Source organism: Pinus tabuliformis, chromosome 2_2 (genome assembly GCF_031772625.1).
Source record: "Pinus tabuliformis cultivar Carrire ecotype Pingquan chromosome 2_2, CPIR1, whole genome shotgun sequence".
NCBI classification, from domain to species: Eukaryota; Viridiplantae; Streptophyta; class Pinopsida; order Pinales; family Pinaceae; genus Pinus; species Pinus tabuliformis.
In genome coordinates this window covers 913,263,541-913,284,619 of record NC_142300.1, presented here as the reverse complement: position 1 = coordinate 913,284,619, position 21,079 = coordinate 913,263,541, and the positions used below count along the sequence as shown (strand labels likewise).

The window sequence follows — 21,079 nt, the reverse complement described above, 5'->3', positions numbered from 1 at the left end:
GAGATTTAAGAATACAATTTAGAAAAATATTCCACAAGTAATAAAAGAGGAACACCACCATGAATAAACCCCAAAGACTTATTTATTATTTCCAAAAAAATATTACAACGACAGAGCTTGACCCAGAGTTTCTTTACAAAATTTTCGGTGTCAAAGGAGGAGCAAATAACTTCCTTATATAGAAAATAGAGAGATCTAGATCCCCTTCCAAGTGGAAAATGGTTGGGTCCAAGAAATTGCACATTATTTACTTGATCATGGATAATAACAGCTATTTGGTGCTTGATCCATGCCATAAATAAATCTCGTCCCTTGATCTTGATGAAGAAATTCGAATTCCATAATAATTCCCTTTTTTCCTGGTCCAAAAAATATTATTTTGACTTTTTTTCTCAAAAAATCATTTTTGACTTAATCACCTTGGTCCATAAGCTCAATTTAAAAAAAAAATGATTTTTTTCTTGATAAAAGACCTTGGAAATTGGACTTCTTTTGGACCCACGATTTTTCTTCAACTAACTAGACCCAAGAAAATATAATTTTCTTGAAAAAATAATTCTTTTCTGGTCCCAAAGAATTTCTTGTGATTTTTCACCTTGGAATTGGGTTTGTCAATTTAATTCTTCCTTGGAAATGACCACTTTCTCCAAAATTCGTTTTTCCACTTGGAGAGAATTTTATTTTCTCTCAATTTTAATTTTTTGACCATTTTCTGGCTAATATTTTTGCTGCTTTTTGCCAGAAAACCAAAAATAAAAATAATTATTTTTTGACTCAAAATTAATTAATTTTTTGGCTTAGGATTTTAATTTAATTTAGCCAAAAAAATTAATTAATTGACACTAAAGGGTATTAATAATTTTTTCCACCCTTAAATATTTTAGCCATGGTGTCTAAATATGAGGGACCATGCACCAAAATATTTTTACATCAAGATATTACAATTAATTCAACTCTTGAAAGGGGAAAACACCTTTAGACATAGACCCTTAATAATTTATTCAATTTTGCAAGACAATATGATATAGTATAGACCAAGTGTGTTTGTAATAAATTAATTTAGCCAAATGTGCTTAAATTATTCTTAAACACACTTTTACAAAAGACTTGATATAACACTAGGATTCACCTAAGACCTTGTCAACGGATTCCACTCTAGCTTTGGTGTTTAAGTTGGAAGAAAAACTCTGCCGATTATCCATGTTTATAAACACACATAATGTGGTGAGGTTAAAAAATTTCCTAAGATGTAATCTTTTGTCAAAATCAGAGGCTTACCTAGGTGTTGTTACATAATTAAATAGTCATACTAGCATCATTTACAATAAACTTGCAGAATTTGGGTTTACAACTCTGATAAACTGACGAATGATAATGATGAATCCTGGATTTCTGACTGCTCAAACATGATGGATTTCCTTCGCAAAAATGTGTACACAGAGGTGGTCAATAGGTCCCATATATAAACCTAGGTAGGCACCCTTTCACAAATGGTCATGTCTTTAGAGACGCGCCTCTTCGATACTAATCTCTAGTTAATGTTTACTGATTAATCGTTACTATATTTACATTATTTTTATATAAATTGTATTCATAACATGGTCACACAGAATGTATAATAATGCATCGACAAAATGTAATTTTTCATAAGTTAATGAGATGTTACAGTTTTTATTTTTTTGTGGAAAAAAAAACTATATTGATGATGAGGATCCCAACATATGCAATTATTTTGAGGATATGTAGGTATTTGTTGTAGCATGACGTTCTTGGGCCTTGACACTTGCTTATTTATTTATGAATCTTTATTTGTATTCCAAATTATAATGTTAAAACTTAAAACTTAAATGCATTTTTTCAATGTCTCCGTATAATTTTCTGAAATAAACACACACACACACACACTTATCACGTTTCCCCGTTTCTTGAATTTTTTGGTGTCACATTTCCACCATGTTTCTCTTTAGAAACATATTTCCGTTTCACCATACATTGCAACTTAGGATGATAGTGCTGGCTGATTACATTATTGCCCTTAATCTAGAGTGTTCAGTGAGGCTTCCATTAAGGTGCTAGATTTTGTGGTAACAGTTGCCATGGTCTCTTCAGAAATGATGCCTATTGCAACATTTGTGGGGTTGGTATTTGGAGGTGTGTGATTGGAACAGTCCTAAAAAATTGGATAAAGCTGAAATTCCTGGAAGCATAAGTGTTGCACAGCGTGAAGGTAAAATAGAAAGTCCTTTGTTGTTTCTTTCACATTGAAACATTTACTTGTCACTCATTTTCAACCAAAAAAGATTTCTTTACTGGAAACTGACCCATTGCTGAAAACCATTGATTTCCATCTTAATTTGTAGAGGCATTTTTTATGTCTGAAAAACATTGCTTGCCTTAATAATTTGTAGAGGTATTTCTTATGCCTGAAAAACATTGCTTTCTATCCAATTCAGAAAGCAATATATTGGAATTTTGAACATTTGAAAAATGTGGAAACATGGAAAGCAAGTCTTTTTGTCATGAAGTGGGTGCATATTAGTAGTCTTTTGCAGTGCTTGTGATTCACTCACTTTCTTTCTATAATTGAGACACAAACCCCATTTTAGGCTTTAATTTTAACTCACTATCATTAAATTCTTTAGATGATTCGCTTGTTTTTAGCATTCAACATTTTCTCCAATTTTATGGTCTTATGATAAAACCATGATGCCTGTAACTTCTAACACTTGGACCTTCTTGTTAGCTGTTGATTCTGAGTTGTTATATCCATCTTGATTATTGTTATAATCAGAATCTCATTTCTAAATCCATATATTATTCATGATTAAATGGTTCAATACTATTGTCTTTCAGGTATATCGACTATCTTTTTCTTGGGGATTATGTAGACAGAGGTCAACATAGTCTGGAAACAATTACTCTGCTGCTGGCTCTTAAGGTAAGACAATATGCTCTGGCATTTTTTTTTTAATTTACAAAAATCTAAAATATGCAATGAAATTCATTCTCTTTTTCATTCTTCTTTGGTCATGTGATTTTTAACGTGTTATATGATAAGGTCATTGTTATCTGTACATGTCATGTAACAATTTTTTTTACAGGTTGAGTATCCACACAATGTTCATTTGATCCGGGGAAATCATGAGGCTGCAGATATTAATGCACTTTTTGGGTTTCGAATTGAGTGCATTGAGCGCATGGTAACTCTGAACTTGTGATGTCACTTATGGCAGTGTTTCTTTGTTACAACAAATAGTAATTTGCCAGAAGGCTCTTAATACTTACCTAGTATGTTGGAATTCCAAATGAGCAGGGTGAAAGGGATGGAATATGGGCATGGCATCGTATCAATCAATTATTTAATTGGTTGCCTCTGGCAGCACTTATTGAGAAAAAAATAATCTGCATGCATGGCGGTATTGGAAGATCAATTAACCATGTTGAGCAGATTGAAAATTTGCAACGCCCTATAACTATGGAAGCAGGATCGGTAGTTCTCATGGATTTGCTATGGTAACAGTTCTAAATTCTTGTCCATATTGTTTTCATGCAAAGGCATCATTTCAAGTTAGAAATCCTGGTGCAGTAAATATAGGTGCAACATAACTTGCTGAAGGCATATATTTTGTTTCTGCCTTCCAGGTCAGACCCAACTGAGAATGACAGTGTGGAGGGTTTGCGACCAAATGCTAGAGGGCCTGGATTGGTTACATTCGGGGTGAGTGGTGTTTTTAGGATGCAATGAATGACATATTCATAGTTGTTTATTAATTATTACATCACAAATCATGGTGGTAGTAAAATAAGTAAATTCTGAATCCTATCTTATAAAAACTATAATTATCCCTGGGATAAAAATGACATGGACCAAATATGAATAAGTGTGGTAGAGTGGGTATACCTGTCCTGATTGAGGAAAACCATCAAACATTGCCGGCCTGCACTTAATTATCAATTAATAATTTAATCATGATTTTTAATACACAACTGTAACTTAGCTGAAAGCAACTTAACCTTATAAACTGATGAGAACCACTGGTTGGTTCTCCCTGGATTTTGTCCAAGTCAAATATATTGTAGTATACATCTTTTCCACTTTTGTCCAGTTAATTTCCAGTGAACAGGTAATGTTTTTCTTATTCTTCTTTCCTATAAATGTGAGTTACTTTTGTGCTCTAGCTTCTAATACGAATGGAACTATGAGTTGTGAGGTCACTTCCAACACTCGTCTTTTCAGTATCAAGTTTTCTGCATATTATCATAATAGTAGCACATCTACTACTGATTTTCTGTATTATTTGTAATTTATGAGATTATGGTATTAGTAATTACTTTATCTGTAATTTCTGTTGTTTGTAATTTATGGAGGGCTTGCAACCAAATGTTGGAGGGCCTGGTCTGCTTATGTTCTAGCTTCTAGTTATGAACAGAGCTATGAGCTACATGATTACTTCCAACTTCAGTCTTCAAGTATCCGGTTTTCTTCAAACTATTGTTTCAGCAGCATATCTACTATCCAACTTCTAGTATTTGTAATATACGAGTCTTGAGATTGTGGCATCACTTTATCTGCCCGTTCTCAGAGTGCCACATTCTTATTGGGTTAATGATTATAGATTTGTGTGGAAATATGCTCTCCCTCTATTCTTGGAATCTTTTGTGCAGAATTCACTAGCAACTTCTAGCATCACCTTTTGCTTGTATTTGCATAGTCGTCTGCAGAAACAAATGGGAAATCGTCGTTACTGGATCCACCTCTGGAGTATTAAAGATCTTCATTTCTTGGGGTCAAGATTTGGAACCACTCTGGATACATTTCCAGTTTGGAAACACTGGAGGGTCTACTCTAGATCTGATTCTGGCTTGCCAGAAATGTCAAACCAGTGAATCCCCCATAAGAAACCTTGTTTCCATGCACTTTGCGTACAATGTTATCGGAACTGAACCATTGACCGAATTGGGAACCGGTAAAAAAACCAGTCGACCAAAAACACATAAAATATTCAAATTTTAAAGAAAAACATATATACTCTTGTGCCATTGTGCATCCATATGAATCCAAACCATTAATACACAAATATTTGAAAGTTCTCATTTATATATCATGTAAGGGTACATAGCACCAAGTGCAATCCATCTCTGAACCAAAAATACATCAACAAACAGACTCTAGATGGCCTCTAGCATCTGTTAGTGTCAGTCTTTTCAGCCTTCCTCCAGTGATCAAATGTGCTTTTACAAAGTGATTTTGAAGTGTCAAGGTCAAATTTTGTCATTTCAGTGAGTCTTCAAGCAAAATTTGGTCACTAAGCATTAGGTCTAGGGTTTGCTTTCACTCTGTTCAAAGTTTCCCAAATGTCAGTCTATGTCATCATTCAGCTGAGTGTATCATCATTCAGAGGGTTGTCATCGTCATGTCAGTATCTAATGAGTCATTTCACACTTTGTTCATGCTTCAGTTGCACCTAGGCAAGGTCATTTCCCTCTCCTAGGGTTTTGAAGGCAATTTCTCTTGGATGGTCAAATCACCGGCAAAACTTGTTTCCTGATGTTCATGCACCTTCCCCTATCCTTAAAGTACCTTATTAAACACTTCCCATCCCTCAGATCCCCCAATTTCCTCATTTTTGCACAAACCCTAGTTTCTAGCTACAACCTGGCAATTTTCTAGGTTGGGCCTGTGTTTTGTCCTTTTCGACCCCTTGCCCTCACTCAATCTTTGAGATTCCACTTTCCCCTGCTTCCTAACATCTCTCCCCACTCCCAAAAATTTCCCCAAGAATTTAGAAGCCCCCTATCCCCTTCATTTCGCTCCATTTCGACAAAATCCCTTGTTTCACACATCGGGACAAGTTTCACTCAAAAACTGTTTCTGAGCAATCAAAGATGAATTTTGCAAAACTGAGAGAGGTTTTTGTCCACAACATGCCAAGGAAGAAAAACCTCTTTCACTTTTTACACAGGTGTCATGGTTTGAGAGAAATGTCAAAAATACCGGCGAGAACGAAGGTGCTCCAAGGACGATTGGCCAAAGCACAAAAACGAAGGAAAACGCCCGATCCACTCCAAATTTTGGCCAAAGCCTCTTTGACTGAGCATGGTACTTGATTGGGGACTCCCAGCCCAAATTTCAAGAAATTTGGAGAAAATTTTGTCATTTGTGAATTTTTTGTGCAATTTACAGGTTTTGGCCATTGGAGTGGTCTCACCCCCCGCGCGACCACTCGGGAGGACTGCTCAGAATCACAAAAAGTTGACATTTTTGGAAAGGGCATGCAAAAACTAGAATTACCTATACTTGGGGTCAACTTGATTTTGAGATTTGGGCCTCCAAAAGCTCAAAATACATCAAAATTTTGACTTTCTGCCCACTTTTTGAGTTGCAGAAAGTGACCTTGGGAGAATTGACTTTTGAGGGGTCAAATCAACTCCAAATCCAGAAATTCCACTTGGGATGGAAAGTAGACACACAGAGCTTTCCAATGAGCCATCTTGCACTTGATTTGGACAACTGGAACCCACTCAAAAAGTGCTGCAAAGGGGCGCGACCACTCGAGCTGAAAATTGCCAGTTTTGACTTTTCGGCCTACAAAACTCAGTTTTTACCTTGGTTAATCATTTGTACTTGTAAATGATGGATGTATGGATAATTTTCATGGCACATTGATAGATTTAATCTCTCTTAACCCTTCTAGAAGCTTCCTTGATGTAAATAGTGAATATTTAATGCATGGATGAGTTAGCTAAGTTTTAGAGGCAAGTTGTTTTGACTGCCTATTATCTAGTGCTAAGTTTAGAATTAGTTCAAACTGCTCCTAGGAAGCTGAGCTCGACCCCTAGAGGTGGGGAAATGAGTTAGATGGTCTATATTATGCCTTCTCTTGCACATTTTCATGGTTGGACTCTTGTGGGAGAAGTATTATTGTATATTGTACATCTATTACTGCAATTTAAGGAAAAGGAAGGCCAGGGTTTTGCAGACATCATTGTGGATTCTTGTGGATTGTTGTGTTGATGGTGTGTTCTCTACATGTTATTGTAAGTGTGTTTATGTGTTCCATCTCTTTCTTCGCTGCTAATTGAATAGATGAAGTGATAAAGTTTGAATTCATGCATGCCATGCTCAGCTTTTAATTTTGTTCAATATCTATGTTTTCCACTGTCTAAAGAGGATTCAAAGTTGTTGTTTGCCCTCTTTAGCTCCTCCTCTATCATTCCTGATCATCCATCTCAGATTAAGGCATCAACACTCACTCCTACGTTGCCCCAAAGATCCCCTGCAAAAACTGAGCCCAATCCCCGCACCCTGAATTGCACTCCCTCCAAATTGCCACCAAAAACCCCAAAAATCTTTAAATCAACCTCCCTTATCAATTTACTAGCCTAAAATCTTTATTCCTAATTGGTCAGCTTATCCTATTGAAAGATCTACCGAATCTGACCCGAGAGAGCCTTCTCATACCTCGTAGGGCTAGCTACGAGGTGAAATGGTTTAATGTAGCCTTGAGAGTTTGTCTATCTCAGCCTAGGTGAATTCCAAGCGCTAACAGCATCCAAAAATTTTTTATGCTACAACAAATACCTACAACTCATCAAAATCATTGCCTATATTGAGATTTTCATCATCAATACACCCTCTAAGCATTAAAATAAGATAGAAAAGCCTTAAAATGTCAAGTCAAGATTAAGTTATCAATAGATTTTTTTTGTTTTTGTTTTTTTTTGTTTTAATTCATTTTTGCAGAATATGGGTATTTTGCCCAGTAGGTTGCCTATGGTGGAGAGGGAGGAATGGGCGTCTTTTTTCTTTATAGATCATTTTTTGCTACCATGGTTTATAAAAGTATAATTGAATGATATTGTCTTGTAATTTCCCCATATTTGACCATCTGGGTATATGCATTATATAGGATTACATAACGTTGATTTTCTAGCTATCCATATATAATGGATTTAGGATTATCCACGTCAATAGACAAATCTGATGCCACTTATTTAATATTGTCAAAATGATATCTGGATTCTCTGGTCACTCTCATACTACATGTTGAAAGGCAGGATAATTTAATAGAATCAGCATTGAGGATGAGTTTGTATTTCTGCAATCTTTCTTTGAATCCCAGGACAGTGATATTATGTTTTGAATGCAATATTCAGCTGAAGTTTTTCTTTTAACTTTTCATTGAGAAGTTCTACACATTTTGTTTCTCCACTTCAGAATGCTGAGGGTTTTTGAAGTGGAGCCTAACCTGTTACTATCACTTGAACTTGTAATGTATTTAGTCTGCATTTCAATTATTTCTATGGAAATGAAATTGAATCATTTTAGGCAATGTTATTTTATGTATCACTATTTTGCAGACTATCATTTCATTAACGTATCTAACATCTGATTTCTAGTATTTGTAGGGTATGAGATTATGGTATCGTTTCACCTTTGATATCTAGCATTTGTAATTAATGATATTTGGCATTACGCTGTGTCTGTTTTGAAATGTATCACATCCTTATTGTGTGAATGGTTATAAATTTACACTCATGGCTTATATACATGATACTGTTTCCACAGACCTGCTTAATACCTAGAAATTCGTTGCAGCATAAGCCCTTTTTAAAATGCATGATATCCTTTTCTTCCAATGGCTATAAATCTGTGTGGAAATATTTTGATTCACACAGAATGTAGACAGAAAGCACAGTGATAAATGATAGAATAATTGGTTGATTTTTGAGTGATGTAATGTCTCAATACATGGTAAGAGAGAGGGAGTATATTACGCTGCTCTTGAATATCTAACCATTAATCACTATACCATCTTAATATTTGTTATTAAGTTGTGATTGCATCACTTTATTAAATGAATTCATCCCATGCCATTTTTTATGACATTATTACATGATAAAAGCACACTTAATGCACGTCTAAATGTCAGGATATTAAACATTAGGAGATTGTACATAGCATTAACCTGGTCCAAGGTACTATGGGAATGTGTGCATACCTATGACTACAGGTCATTGATTGGATGGCCTCCTCTCTCAAGTTGTGCTATTCCTGATGGTCACAATCTTTCCTCATCCTAAGATAAGATCAAGATAGTTGAACTTCTTACTGCAATTGACATGATGAGTAACTGAGTGAATCACATGATCATCAATTGAAGTAATTATTGAACTGGACCATATTTTTTCCTTTTTTTATTGGTTTGACCGACGTGGATTTGAGCTTTGATTTCATGGTTTACATAATACTTCATAACATGGCGATCACCAATTGAGTTGTCCCCCATGGGCATTGAACTGGACCGTCTTTGCTATTCGTAGTGTGTTTGCTTAATCATTAGGCCTCTTTCCTTTTATATAGAAGGCATGAGGGAGATGAGAAACTCGACGAGCAATTTGGCAAGCATGCATCGGGCAAAGAATATCTGATCCATTGTACAATCATTCAATATTGATTGATTTAAGGCATAATTAGGCTTTTGTTTTGGTCTGTTGATGTTTCCTTCTCTTAGGGTTTTACCATGCATATCAGGGGTTTGTATGAGAGCTTGTTTTGTGTTTGTCTGTGTGACCATGCCGAAATCTCTATAGGGTATTAGAGCCCTTCCCAATTCATGATAAAATTCTGCTTTTGTAAACCCTTGTGCTACTGATATTCCTTCTCTCTCAGAGCTTCTAGGGCTATGATACCATGTAATTTTAAGTCCCAGTTTTGGATTTTTGTTTCTTTTGTAGCTATTTTACAGTGTTCCATGGGGACGTGTCCCGCAGGGTTGAGTGCGCGCACCCCACGCACCCGGGATAGGGGGACGTCTGGGGAAACGTCAAGGGGGGCGACTCCCCAAAACCCCCCCCCAAATGGGCTATGCATCCCCCTTAAATTTGTTTGTAAACAATGATTTATGACAGGCGAAACCTAATATTTGACCATATTGCCCTACTAATGCTATGCAATTCATGGTAATGTTAAATTCTTAAGAGTGGTTTTGACGTCGTTGGATTTCATATGGAGAAAGTAGAATTTTAGATCTCACTCAAAATTCAGCAGACTTAACAGTGTTTCAGGAATTCAGGATTCGATGGATTGCAATGTTTCCAATGGATTTTGTCATGTACAATGGTATGGAATTAGTATTTAATCAAGAGTACCAAACCCTTTGTGTACTTTAGAGTGACTTTTAGACTCGTCACTCCACTGTTTTTGAGTTTTAGTTATATCAATTTACTATTTTAGTCTTCAGATTTTAGTATCTATTATAGTCTATTTTGCTTAGTACTAATTAGATTCTAGAATGATGAGTGATGAATTTTAATTTTAAATCAATTTAGAATCTAGAATGATGAATTTAATTTTTAAATCAATGTAGATTCTAGAATGGCGTATAATGAATGGTGAATAATGAATGATGAATATGGATCAGAGTATTTCATTATTGAATCTCGTGGTTTATGGATGAATCATGTATGTATTAGTAAGGATGATGGGTACGGATCAATGTATTTCATTATTTAATTCAATTATGTATGTATCATTGTATTTATGCTTTCATTATTGAATATGAATTTGAAATATATCTATATCTATCTATCTATATATATATATATATATATATATATATATATATCCCGATGTCCCGCTGTCCCCCCTAAATTTCCTTAAAATTTGAGGGTACTCCCACACGTCCCCCTTGTGCGTCTCCCCGCACCCGCATCTCCCTATCCCAGATTCTTGGTGGAACATTGCTATTTTATCCGCGGGAAATATTTTACCCCACAAATTATTTTTTCTGCAGTGAATCAATTCTGAAAACCACAAAACAGAACTACTCTGGTACTTTTAACTCAATAATCTTGCAGTGGAAATACTCGGAAAATTCACACAAACAACAAAGATTTTTCCCAACCAATTTCTCTTCATCAAATCTTCTCAGAAAAATTAAGGGCTTCCATACCAAGGAAAATGGCCTTCTGAAATACACAAAATACAACTAATGGAACTTGGCAAAATCGCCCCCCTGAAATTTGTTTTGCACTTTGTTGTCTGCCTCTCACAAGTTTGGCCCTCCTGAAGATGCTCGACCCCTCCACTAGTGCGGTCTCAACACTCTCGGCGCCCCCCCACTTGTGGCACCACTCAAACTCAGCCTGAACCCCGTCGAGCTCTCCAAGCTCGTGGCACACTTCGGTCTCAACGTCAAGCAAATCTCAGACCTCCTCTTGTGTGCTCCACTTGCACTCCCAACTGCACACTTTACTGATTTCTTCAGACTCTTTGCAATCCTGCAATTAGCTCATAGAAATCTGCTAGAATCTCTCTAAAAACAATTATGTCTCCATCCTCTCCCTTAGGCTCATCTTATAATTTAAAATTGAGCAAAATCCCTAACCCTTAATCTCCAAAGTGATAGACTGGTAGGATTAAATCCTAACCCACTTAGATCGATGGCTGAGATTAGATTTAAGTAACTCAAAAAAATATTTATCCTTAGAAATTTGATCTATTAGCCAATAGTAATTAAATTAATTAATTAATGTTCTTTTTGTAAGTTAGGCCTTCGAAAGAAATCATATTAATTAGTTGTTCCTCTCAAACAAACATTTAGAGAGGACTTCTCTCCTACATGCTAGGCAATTAGCTTATGCAGAAGACCTTCCAATGCTATAAAATCAACAATAGTTGCCCCATGTCCCTCTCTAACGTTCAAGTAGTAGCTCGACTTGTTCCATGACAAATTCGATTAGCTGTGGAGAACTCGACTTGGTCTTTGAGTTGATCATTTGACTTCATAAAGGCTACTTTATCAGTCATTTCTGTTAGTTTTTGGTAGCATCGGCTGTGCTCTAGCCATGAAAATTGGTGGAGAGGCTAAAGCGCATGAGTTCTAAAAAACCCAGAAATAGTTTGGTGAAATTCCACCGGGATTGTATTTTATTAAAATAATTAATATTTTTAATGGGGTTCTTAAGTCTAAACTTAGGAAAATTAAAATATTAATGGGTATTAATCAAAATATGGGTGAGAATGATCTAGAAGGTGGATCAAGTCAAGTTTTAATCTTAGCCGTTGATTAGAGACTTAATCTCGACCGTTGAAGTCTCAACGAGAAAAGTATAAGGAGGCTTGGGGTTCATTTAGAAAGACATACAGAGAGAACAGATTGATCTGGAGTTCGAATTCCCGAGTTAGGAAGCTGAGAAATTCGAACTAGGTGATCAATTGCAACAGAGGGGCATGGATAGTTCGGGAGTAATAATGGAGAGTCGGAGAAAAGCTACTGGAGGTAGCACAACAACTAAGAGGCCTGACGCTTGGCCAATATGGGCCCACGCAGGCCTGGCGCTGGGCCAATTTGGGCCCACGCAGAGCCAGAAGGGCCAGTGCAGAAGTAGAAGCTACTCTCCACGCATAAAGCCGGGACTGCTGGAACATCCAGGAAAGTTGGCGCAGTGGGTAGAAGAGACAACGCAAATCTGACGCAGAGCTTGTAGGCTACTTATGCACTAGTGCCTATGCAGGGCTAGTGCATAAGTAGCTGGGGTTAGCCAGTTTTGCTGCTAGATCAACCAGAATCTGTCGGGTGAAGTGAGGTAAAACTCACTCAGTTTTTCTGCCATTGTATTTTCTCTATCACTGGTTTGTCGGAAGGGCAACTAACATTTGTGTTCAGAATTACTGCTTAATAATAGAAAACCCTTAGAGTCGTTGCATCCGTTTTCTCGCATTGGGTTTTTCCAGGGACTATTTTGTCCAAAAATAACTGTCCTATGTATCTTGTTCTTTGGTGAGTTTTCTGTTTCATGTAATCAAATATTAAAGTAGTGTAGGTTGCAGAAGTAAATTGCTTCAGTATTCAGAGAATAACTTCATAATGTATATTAAAATCAAGTAGGTGAAGTAGATTCAGATTTTCTATAGTAGGGGTTCCTTGAGGAGTAGGAATTTTCACATGGTATCAGAGCATTGATTTTGAAACAGGAAGAGCAGATCCAACATTGAGCAGAGGCCAAAAGATGCACTTGGCAACAATTCGAATCCCCTTGAAGGGATTGCGCATTCCTTGCCGGGAAAGCAGAGATTCCGAGGATATCTCTCTCCGGGAGAGTCAACAGGGAGGTACGATTTTTGGTTCGTGAGCTTGCAGAGGCAGAGGGAGTGACGCAGAGCCTCGGCGAAGTACTTGAAGGATGCAGTTTCTGTTGGGGCAGAAATTCGTCAGAAAAGAGCGAATCCACATAGAAGGGGAATTTTCTTTTCAGAGAACTTTTCTCGCCAAATGTTTGAATTTCTCACTTGTTGGGCAGCAATGCTGAGCAATGACTAGAGTCAGTTCGATAGTTTGGGTGAGATGGCATCGCATGGGCTCAGGGATCAGGACCGGTTGGAAGGAGCTTCCAACTATGTCATATGGAAGACCAAAATCTTAGCTGTTTTGGAGGAGTACGATCTCGAAGCCTACATCAAGAGTGTTGTGGCTGTTCCTGCTGACAATGATCAAAAGAAAAGGTACAAGGCCGAGCAGGGGAAGGTGAAGAGGTTCATACTCGATGGAGTTCAAGATCATGTGGTCTCACACTTGCAGGGCAAAGATACAGCCTGAGAAATGTGGGAAGCTTTGTCCTCACTATATGAAGGTTCTTTCGAACAACGAAAGATGTACTTAGAGCAAAAGTTGCAACGGACATTGATGCAGAGGGGAGGAGTTAACTCCTATCTTCAACATCTTCAGGACACCAGAGACTAGATTGCTGTAGTGGGGTCTACTCAGTCTACTGCAATGGTGAGGACCACCCTAAATGGAGTCTCGGATGAATGACAAGTCTTAGTCCAAAGTATATTGGGCAGGGAAAGACTACCTTCATGGGAGGAGATGTGGGCAACCCTTCAACAGGAGGAATTACGGAGGGACCTGGTAAAGGTCAACCTCAATGGCAGCAGTGGGAGTGGCACGAAGACCAAGGAGGAGGGGGAGAACGCAGTGTTAGCATCAAAGGGACAGAAAAATCAGAAGCAGAAGGACATTTCAAAGGTGAAATGTTTTAGATGTGGCGAGATGGGCCACTTTGCATCCCAGTGTCCTTTGAAGCAAAAGGATAAGGATGAGAAACATGAGCCTAAGGCTGCTCCAACAAAGATTGATGAAGATGAGTTTGCCATGAGTGCCCACGCATCTCTAGGAGGGAAATGCGGCGATATTGAGCTGTAATCAGGAGGACTACATGTGGGCACGATCCTTGAGGAGTCCCGAGTCTTATACGAGTCTAATAAGGGTCATTCCCGAGTCTTATACGAGTCAACGAGTCAATGCTGTGACGAGTCTTATATGAGTATGAGTCATGCAACATTGCTATCTACTATTAGATGTGGGGATAGTTATACTGCCTCTTTTGGAACTTTTAGAATTCTCTCCTTGCCTTTTTTTTGTACTTGGATCAATGTTGCTGAGGGAGAGACAATGCATGAATTTAAATTCAAACTTGACCTTGGTAACTATGCCTCCTATAAGAATGGAAACTGGAAGGGTAATAGGGGCCTATGTTACCATTGGTCTCGATTTGCAAATCCCTGGAATGGGTAGTCTCTTATGTGGCATGGGTAGTCTCGTATGTGTAAAACGTTGGTTCCATAAATGCCAATAACTGGAAAATTCAGCTGGCATTGTAAATGGCAAGTATGAGAAGAGCAGTTCATGATTATGATAAATTTTAATGGTATAAGTTTCAAAATGAATATTATATAAGTTTATAAACTCAGAGTATATCGTATAAGTTTATAAACTTAAGTTTGTATAATGAATGTGGAAGGGAAATTTCTATGTTGCATTGGCTTCAATGTTATCAAAACGAGACCGCCCCCGGCCGAACTTAATTAAACACACCCACCTCCTCTCTTTCACTCACACTATTCATTTGAGTCTCTTGAAATTCTTGAGCTGAGTTCGGTGAGGTGAATTTGATCAAACAACATTGTCTTGGGTGACTTTGATCCAACATTAGAATGAGTTGTGGAGAGTCAGGCACCAACATTTGACAATGAAGACCTTTCTTGGTTGGACTTGGGACCACATCCATAGGTTGCAAAGGCAGATATATCAGAAGTATCAGTAGCAACTTCAGGGCCAGGGGAATCAAGCGGTAATCCCATTGCAGATTTGGATGCTACTCATTCTGCAAATGAGGATGAGGAGGATCATGGTGATGATTTTGAAGATGACAATTGGCACTTGTAGGGTGTAGTTGTAGTATTGTAGACTGTAGTATCATACTATCATGCTATTTTGGACTATAGAGGCCTTTTAGAGCTTTCTTCTTGATTTGTTTTGGTTCAACAATGTTTTGCACTAAATACTATTTTGGATATATGCACTATTTCTTGTTATATAAATCAGAACTTTTGCGTATTTGTGTATAAATGGTTTGGATTCATATGGATGCACATGAATATATATGTTTTTCCTTATTTGGTTTTTGTAAACCGGTTTTTTGGTCCTGTTTTTTTATTGGTTCCGGTCCAGCTCCAACCAGTTTCCGGTCCACAAGGTTTTCCGGTTCATTCACCGGTTCGGTTTTGATAACATTGATTGTCTTTTGGGACAAGGGAACAAAAGGCTCTTGGGGACATGTCCCTGGGATGGCTAGAATGCACCATGGCAATAATATATATATGTATAGTAAAAGAATATTAAAAATTCAGATTTCACTATTAACATTTGTAGTTGCTTCAAGCTTGTTAGCAGAACAAGCTATACTATATAGTATTATGTACAACCCTTACACTTTCCAATTCTGAAAAATCTCTAGCAATTTAAAAAACGGCTGAGTGACATTCCATTATTGGCCTCTATACATGAGCAAAATGCAGTTTAGCTTTATGAAACTTAAGTGTAATTATTTTCAATTTGCAATAAGATCCACGAGGGGTCTATGAGACAAAGAACTCTCTATGGAGCTTTTCTTCATATTTCTTGTTAATGATGATTATGTCAAAACGGGAAAGGCATTCTCTTATACATAGGTTTTGCAGACTTTTACAACTGTGTACCAAATCAATATACAATTTTTTGGTTCTGTAAAGAGACTAGATTCATATTTTAAATTATGAAGGTGGATCAAAAGGAACTTATTCAAACATTTAGTACCCAATCCAAGTCACTACTATCTGATTGTTTTCACAATGCTTGAGGTTGGAATGGTGGAAGCACTGGACCTAAATGACTCTTGGAAGCCCATGTACAATATGCAAACATTGAGATGACCAGAAAAATGAGAAGATTAAGAGCAGTAACCACAAGGATCAGCCCTGTGAAATGTTGCATGCCCTTTTTTCTTGACATGGAGGCTTAGCTGCTTGTAATTTTGTCACTGAAAATACAATATTTAAATCTCAGGAAACCCATCATACAAAACCCATGTTTTGAGTTGCAACTTGTATAACAGATTTAGATTTAGTGTAATATAAAAATAATGGATGGGAAAAATTGATCATATTGTCCTATCATCAATGTCCAAGATTGTCAAAATTAAATATATATGCTTGGATTATCCTTGAAATCTGCCCAGAAAATACCAGAAATCTTTCCAGAACATCCCTGAAATCTGTCCAGAACATCCCTGAAATCTGCCTGGAACTTTTTGGGGATGGCCACATGGTCCACTGGATCCCGATGAAGTCCCCAATAGGGTCCACAAGTCCCCGGAATGTGGAAATGCAGGGTACACAGGTTTTTTTTCGGAGGACGGTTAAAATTATACCATGATGAATGCAAAGTTTATATAATGGTTTGATCTATGAGCAATTTTACCTTAAATTACATTTATTTTAAAAGCACACTGCTATGAAAGTTTATTGAAAGCACTCTTAGTAAAGTTTATATAATGAATGTGGAAGGTTAAGATTGCAATTTAACTTTTTTCATTATAACATATCGATGTAAAATACTATAAATAATGCATTAATTATAAGTTTGTTTATCGAATAGATTAATCATTTTATTTAAGTATTAAATATTACAGATATATGCAAGTTATATATTTAAAAGTTATAGCTTTTAAATATTGTTTGTACTTTATGTTTCTTTGCCATTTCTGGATCTTGGCTTTTCAAAAAACTGGTGGATCTGGATCCGAATTCTGGTAACATAGGAATAATCTGCATCCGAATGCTGGTAACTTAGAAATAGGCTTCTCAATGGTGCCATCTAATTGAAACCTATATGTGGCCAACGGTGGATGTGCCGATTGATTTAAAACATCAACTGGAAGTATTTGTTGAAGTCATTCAATGAGAATGCAAACTTCAGAATCTTGGACTTGGCTGAGTCAGAAAAGCCAGACTTTATATGAACTAAGTACTTGTTTGGTTACAGTATGATTATTTGTTGACTCTAGAATCTAGAGGCCATTTAGAGCCTAAGGTTTTTGTATTTCTGGTAAGAACTTCAATTGTATGTACCACATAACTTATTTCTTGATGGAATTTTGCTATAGCCACCTCGACATGCTATGTAGATGAACAAAATTTGCATATTTGATGTCCAATTGTTTGAATTTACATTGATGTACTTAAACAATATGCAATTTAGAGTAAAAAAAATCTAATTTTTGAAATGTCAATATTTTTTGTTATATTGCAATACCATGCTGTAGCAAATTTTGCATATTTGATGTCTAATTGTTTAAATTTACATTGATGTACATAGATAATGTGCTATTTAGAAAAAAAATATATTTTTTGAAAGTTCAATATTTTTTGTCATTTTGCAATACTATGCTTTACTCATTTAGGAAATTCATACCTGTTTCCACGTTTTGTGAAACCTATAAAATATGGTTTCTATGCAATCATTTCAATTCATGTTATAAAAGGTAAAATCAATTTTCATGGATAAAGAGCAAGGTTTACTGGTACTCTCTTGAAGCAATTGTAATATCTGAAAATTTATAAATTTATTGGTCATTTTCCATGCTAAGAAAACATCTGAAAGTAATTGGTATCTATAAGTTTGGAGGGATCCATTCCCATAGGAGTTTCACTTATGCTGCAGATGTCTAGACTCTAAATTCCTTCATCTTGCTTATTTATTGAGAAACACATTTTCTGGTCCCTTTATAATGTTCTCATGCAGGGAGATTCCTGCAGCATTCTCTATGATCAGATTGTTTTCTGTGATTTATGTTATCTGCTATTCTGGAAGCTGTGCGGCTGTTCGTATTAGTGTGTTTGGTAACTCTCTAATAGCAAAAATAAATTGAAGGATAAAATCCAACGTCTATTGTCTTTATTTATCCAAGCTTTATGTAGCTGCAATGCATTTTTCACTTTTTAATGATAACCTTTTGAATTAAACGTCAGCTTACATTCCTTGGATTCCCATAGAAGTGTTTCTGAGAGACCTGGGCACCTAGAACTTCAGAGAAATCCATTTCAATAGGTCCGTGCTTGTTCATATATTTACAAAGCTCTCGGAAAGGATATTTTCGAAGAAACCTTCATTATGGCTTTATTTTTTTCTGTTGCAGAAGAATCATGCAGTTTAATGTCTGGGACTTGTAAAAATATATTTCTTCTAAGCATTCTCACTCACCCCAGTCCCCAATTTTTTGTTTTTTATAACTGTGGGTCACATGCCATGATTGTAAACCTGTTTATATGAGGACACGGAATTCTGGGAATTTGTTTTTCTTCCTTTCTAACCGATGAGTGAAGTATAGGATCTTGAGTTTTTGATGGAAAGCTTGGCAACTGATTGAGCTGATGGTTTCTTCTACTTTTCAGCCTGATCGAGTGATGGAGTTTTGCAACCATAATGATCTACAGCTCATTGTACGAGCACATGAATGTGTAATGGATGGCTTTGAGCGTTTTGCCCAAGGCCATTTGATAACTCTTTTCTCTGCCACCAATTATTGCGGTAATTATACACTTGCTGTATGGACTTCAGTGTGGAGATTAATTTAACTAGCTCTCTGACGGCAATTTTTTTTTTTTTTTAGGTACTGCAAATAATGCAGGTGCAATCCTAGTTCTTGGCAGGGACCTTGTAGTAGTCCCGAAACTGATTCATCCACTTCCTCCTGCGATCACATCGCCAGAAACATCACCTGAACGACACCTTGAAGACACATGGATGCAGGTATTTCTTTGTCATTTGGTTATATATATATCCCCATATATTGGTGTTGTTTGCACATTTGATCATTTTGACTATATCAATTTGACCATTGTTTACTCTTTTTGTATGTTTACAGGAGCTAAATGTGCAACGGCCCCCAACACCCACAAGAGGGCGTCCTCAAACAGCAAATGATCGTGGTTCTCTGGCCTGGATTTAACAGCCCGTCTTGATGCCTCCAGTTACACTATTCATACAGTTCAGTGTCCCTGCTGCTTGGTGGTGGTCTTGTACCTGCTCTTAGGATTTGTAAAGTAATATTGAAGATTCTATTGCAGAAAAGGTCAGAAATTTCCTTTGGACTCTGCACACCTGCATCAAGGCAACATGGACTGTGATAGCTTTCACTGTCTGACGTTATGTTCAAAAGCCTGTGGATGGTACCCGTGGAGGTCTTTGATGGTGTGTACAGTGTTCTTCATTTGTGAGTCATGGCTGGAAGAGAGCCTTAATAATGGGTAGGCTGCTGGATAAATACAAGCCATGGGAATAATCTAGCTCCAGTTTGCAGTTATGCATGCATCTGTGAAGTTTTGGTGGTAGATGCACAGCTTTAAGAGCCATGTAGTGTGTTTTGCAGCACCTGAATGTTGGCAGAGAGTTTGGATTTAAGATAATCAAGAAAGCTAACTTCAAAAATCCCTTGAAAAGAGATCATATATGGGGTCCTCAGGCTGTTAATGGTAGTCATTATTTTTAGTGTCTAATGTGTATTGAACCAGGGTCAGTTAGTAGGGAGAATCCTATCTTTTGACAAGGTAGATGTGAGTATTATATATTATTTCTTGGGTTGACAGGCTGGTCCTGGACACAGTTCAAGTGTTAGCATGAATCTGGGTATCCAGGAATGCTGATTCCTATTATTCCTTCTTAAAGTAATGATTACGGAATCCACAAAGTAGTTCATATTTCCCATTACTTAGATTATGGTGTATTGAGCCAAGCGTATTAAAATCTACTCTTTCCCTTGGGTGGATTGAGAACCATATATCATTTCTTCCTCGAGTGTAACCTGGCTCGATCTTATGAATGTAACAACAATGTAACATAAGTGTGCAGCACATGCATGTGCATTTTTATATTTTTTGCTGTTGTACATGTTTTTTTTGTATGAGAAACATGTTCAAGGTTTCATGCTCCTAGGGTGCCTTTTTTGGCAGCAAAACTGTTGCTACCTTTTGAAAAATAAATGATTGTTTTAATTTATGTGATATTCGAAAAGATTAATTCCCCGAAGTGGTTGCTTATAATCTGATGCCTAGTTATTTCACAACCAACATGATTGCCAGTATGTGATGTGTTTTTCTCTCTCAACAGCTTATTAATCTGGATTTAAAATGGAAGAAGTGGCTCTGTGCCGTTCATTTTCCTGCTCCATGATAAGCAGCTGTCAAATCTAACAAAAAGTCTACTGCAGAAACATGAGGTTCAATAGAAATATAACCTTGTTTTGGGGATAGAAAAAAGATTGTCTTTTAGCAGGCCTTTGCCCCAAGACTCAACTGATGTACAGTTCTTCAAAAGCAACTGCCCATCTTCTTTCATATACAGAAAGGAGACTTTTGTACCTCTTGGACAGCTGAGATTTCCATTGATCTGCCTTATCAAAAACCGATTTTCCCTTAATCTGTACATGCTGAAAATCTGTACAGTTCCAGTAATTATTTTTCCTAGTTTTATTACTATTTTTTAACTGAGTGATTGATCCCAGTTATAATTCCTTCCAGTGAATTGATCCTAGAGTGATTGGTTGATATTAAAATTAACTCCGTCAAATTTCAAAATTCCAAGACACTGATTGATGACATGACTGAGGTGACATGCAGGACTGTGACAGTGTGTTTTCTCGTCCCTTATCACCCCATGGGATGATCACTTTGTACGTTTGAGTTCCATTCAGTACAGAA

The 21,079-nt window shown here is 36.9% G+C and overlaps 1 protein-coding gene across 1 annotated transcript in view; it reads left to right on the top strand.

The window, feature by feature from the left end:
• LOC149195992 (serine/threonine-protein phosphatase BSL3-like) overlaps positions 1 to 20,259 on the top strand; it is a 193,846-nt gene extending 173,587 nt beyond the window's left edge. Inside the window, exons 15-21 of the mRNA XM_089405460.1 lie at positions 2,854 to 2,938; positions 3,102 to 3,200; positions 3,314 to 3,513; positions 3,643 to 3,718; positions 18,776 to 18,911; positions 18,994 to 19,133; positions 19,249 to 20,259. Of these exons, the coding sequence (XP_089261586.1) occupies positions 2,854 to 2,938; positions 3,102 to 3,200; positions 3,314 to 3,513; positions 3,643 to 3,718; positions 18,776 to 18,911; positions 18,994 to 19,133; positions 19,249 to 19,332 (820 nt within the window). The 3' untranslated portion in view covers positions 19,333 to 20,259. The remainder of the gene's footprint in view (positions 1 to 2,853; positions 2,939 to 3,101; positions 3,201 to 3,313; positions 3,514 to 3,642; positions 3,719 to 18,775; positions 18,912 to 18,993; positions 19,134 to 19,248) is intronic.
• The last annotated feature ends 820 nt before the right edge of the window (positions 20,260 to 21,079 follow it).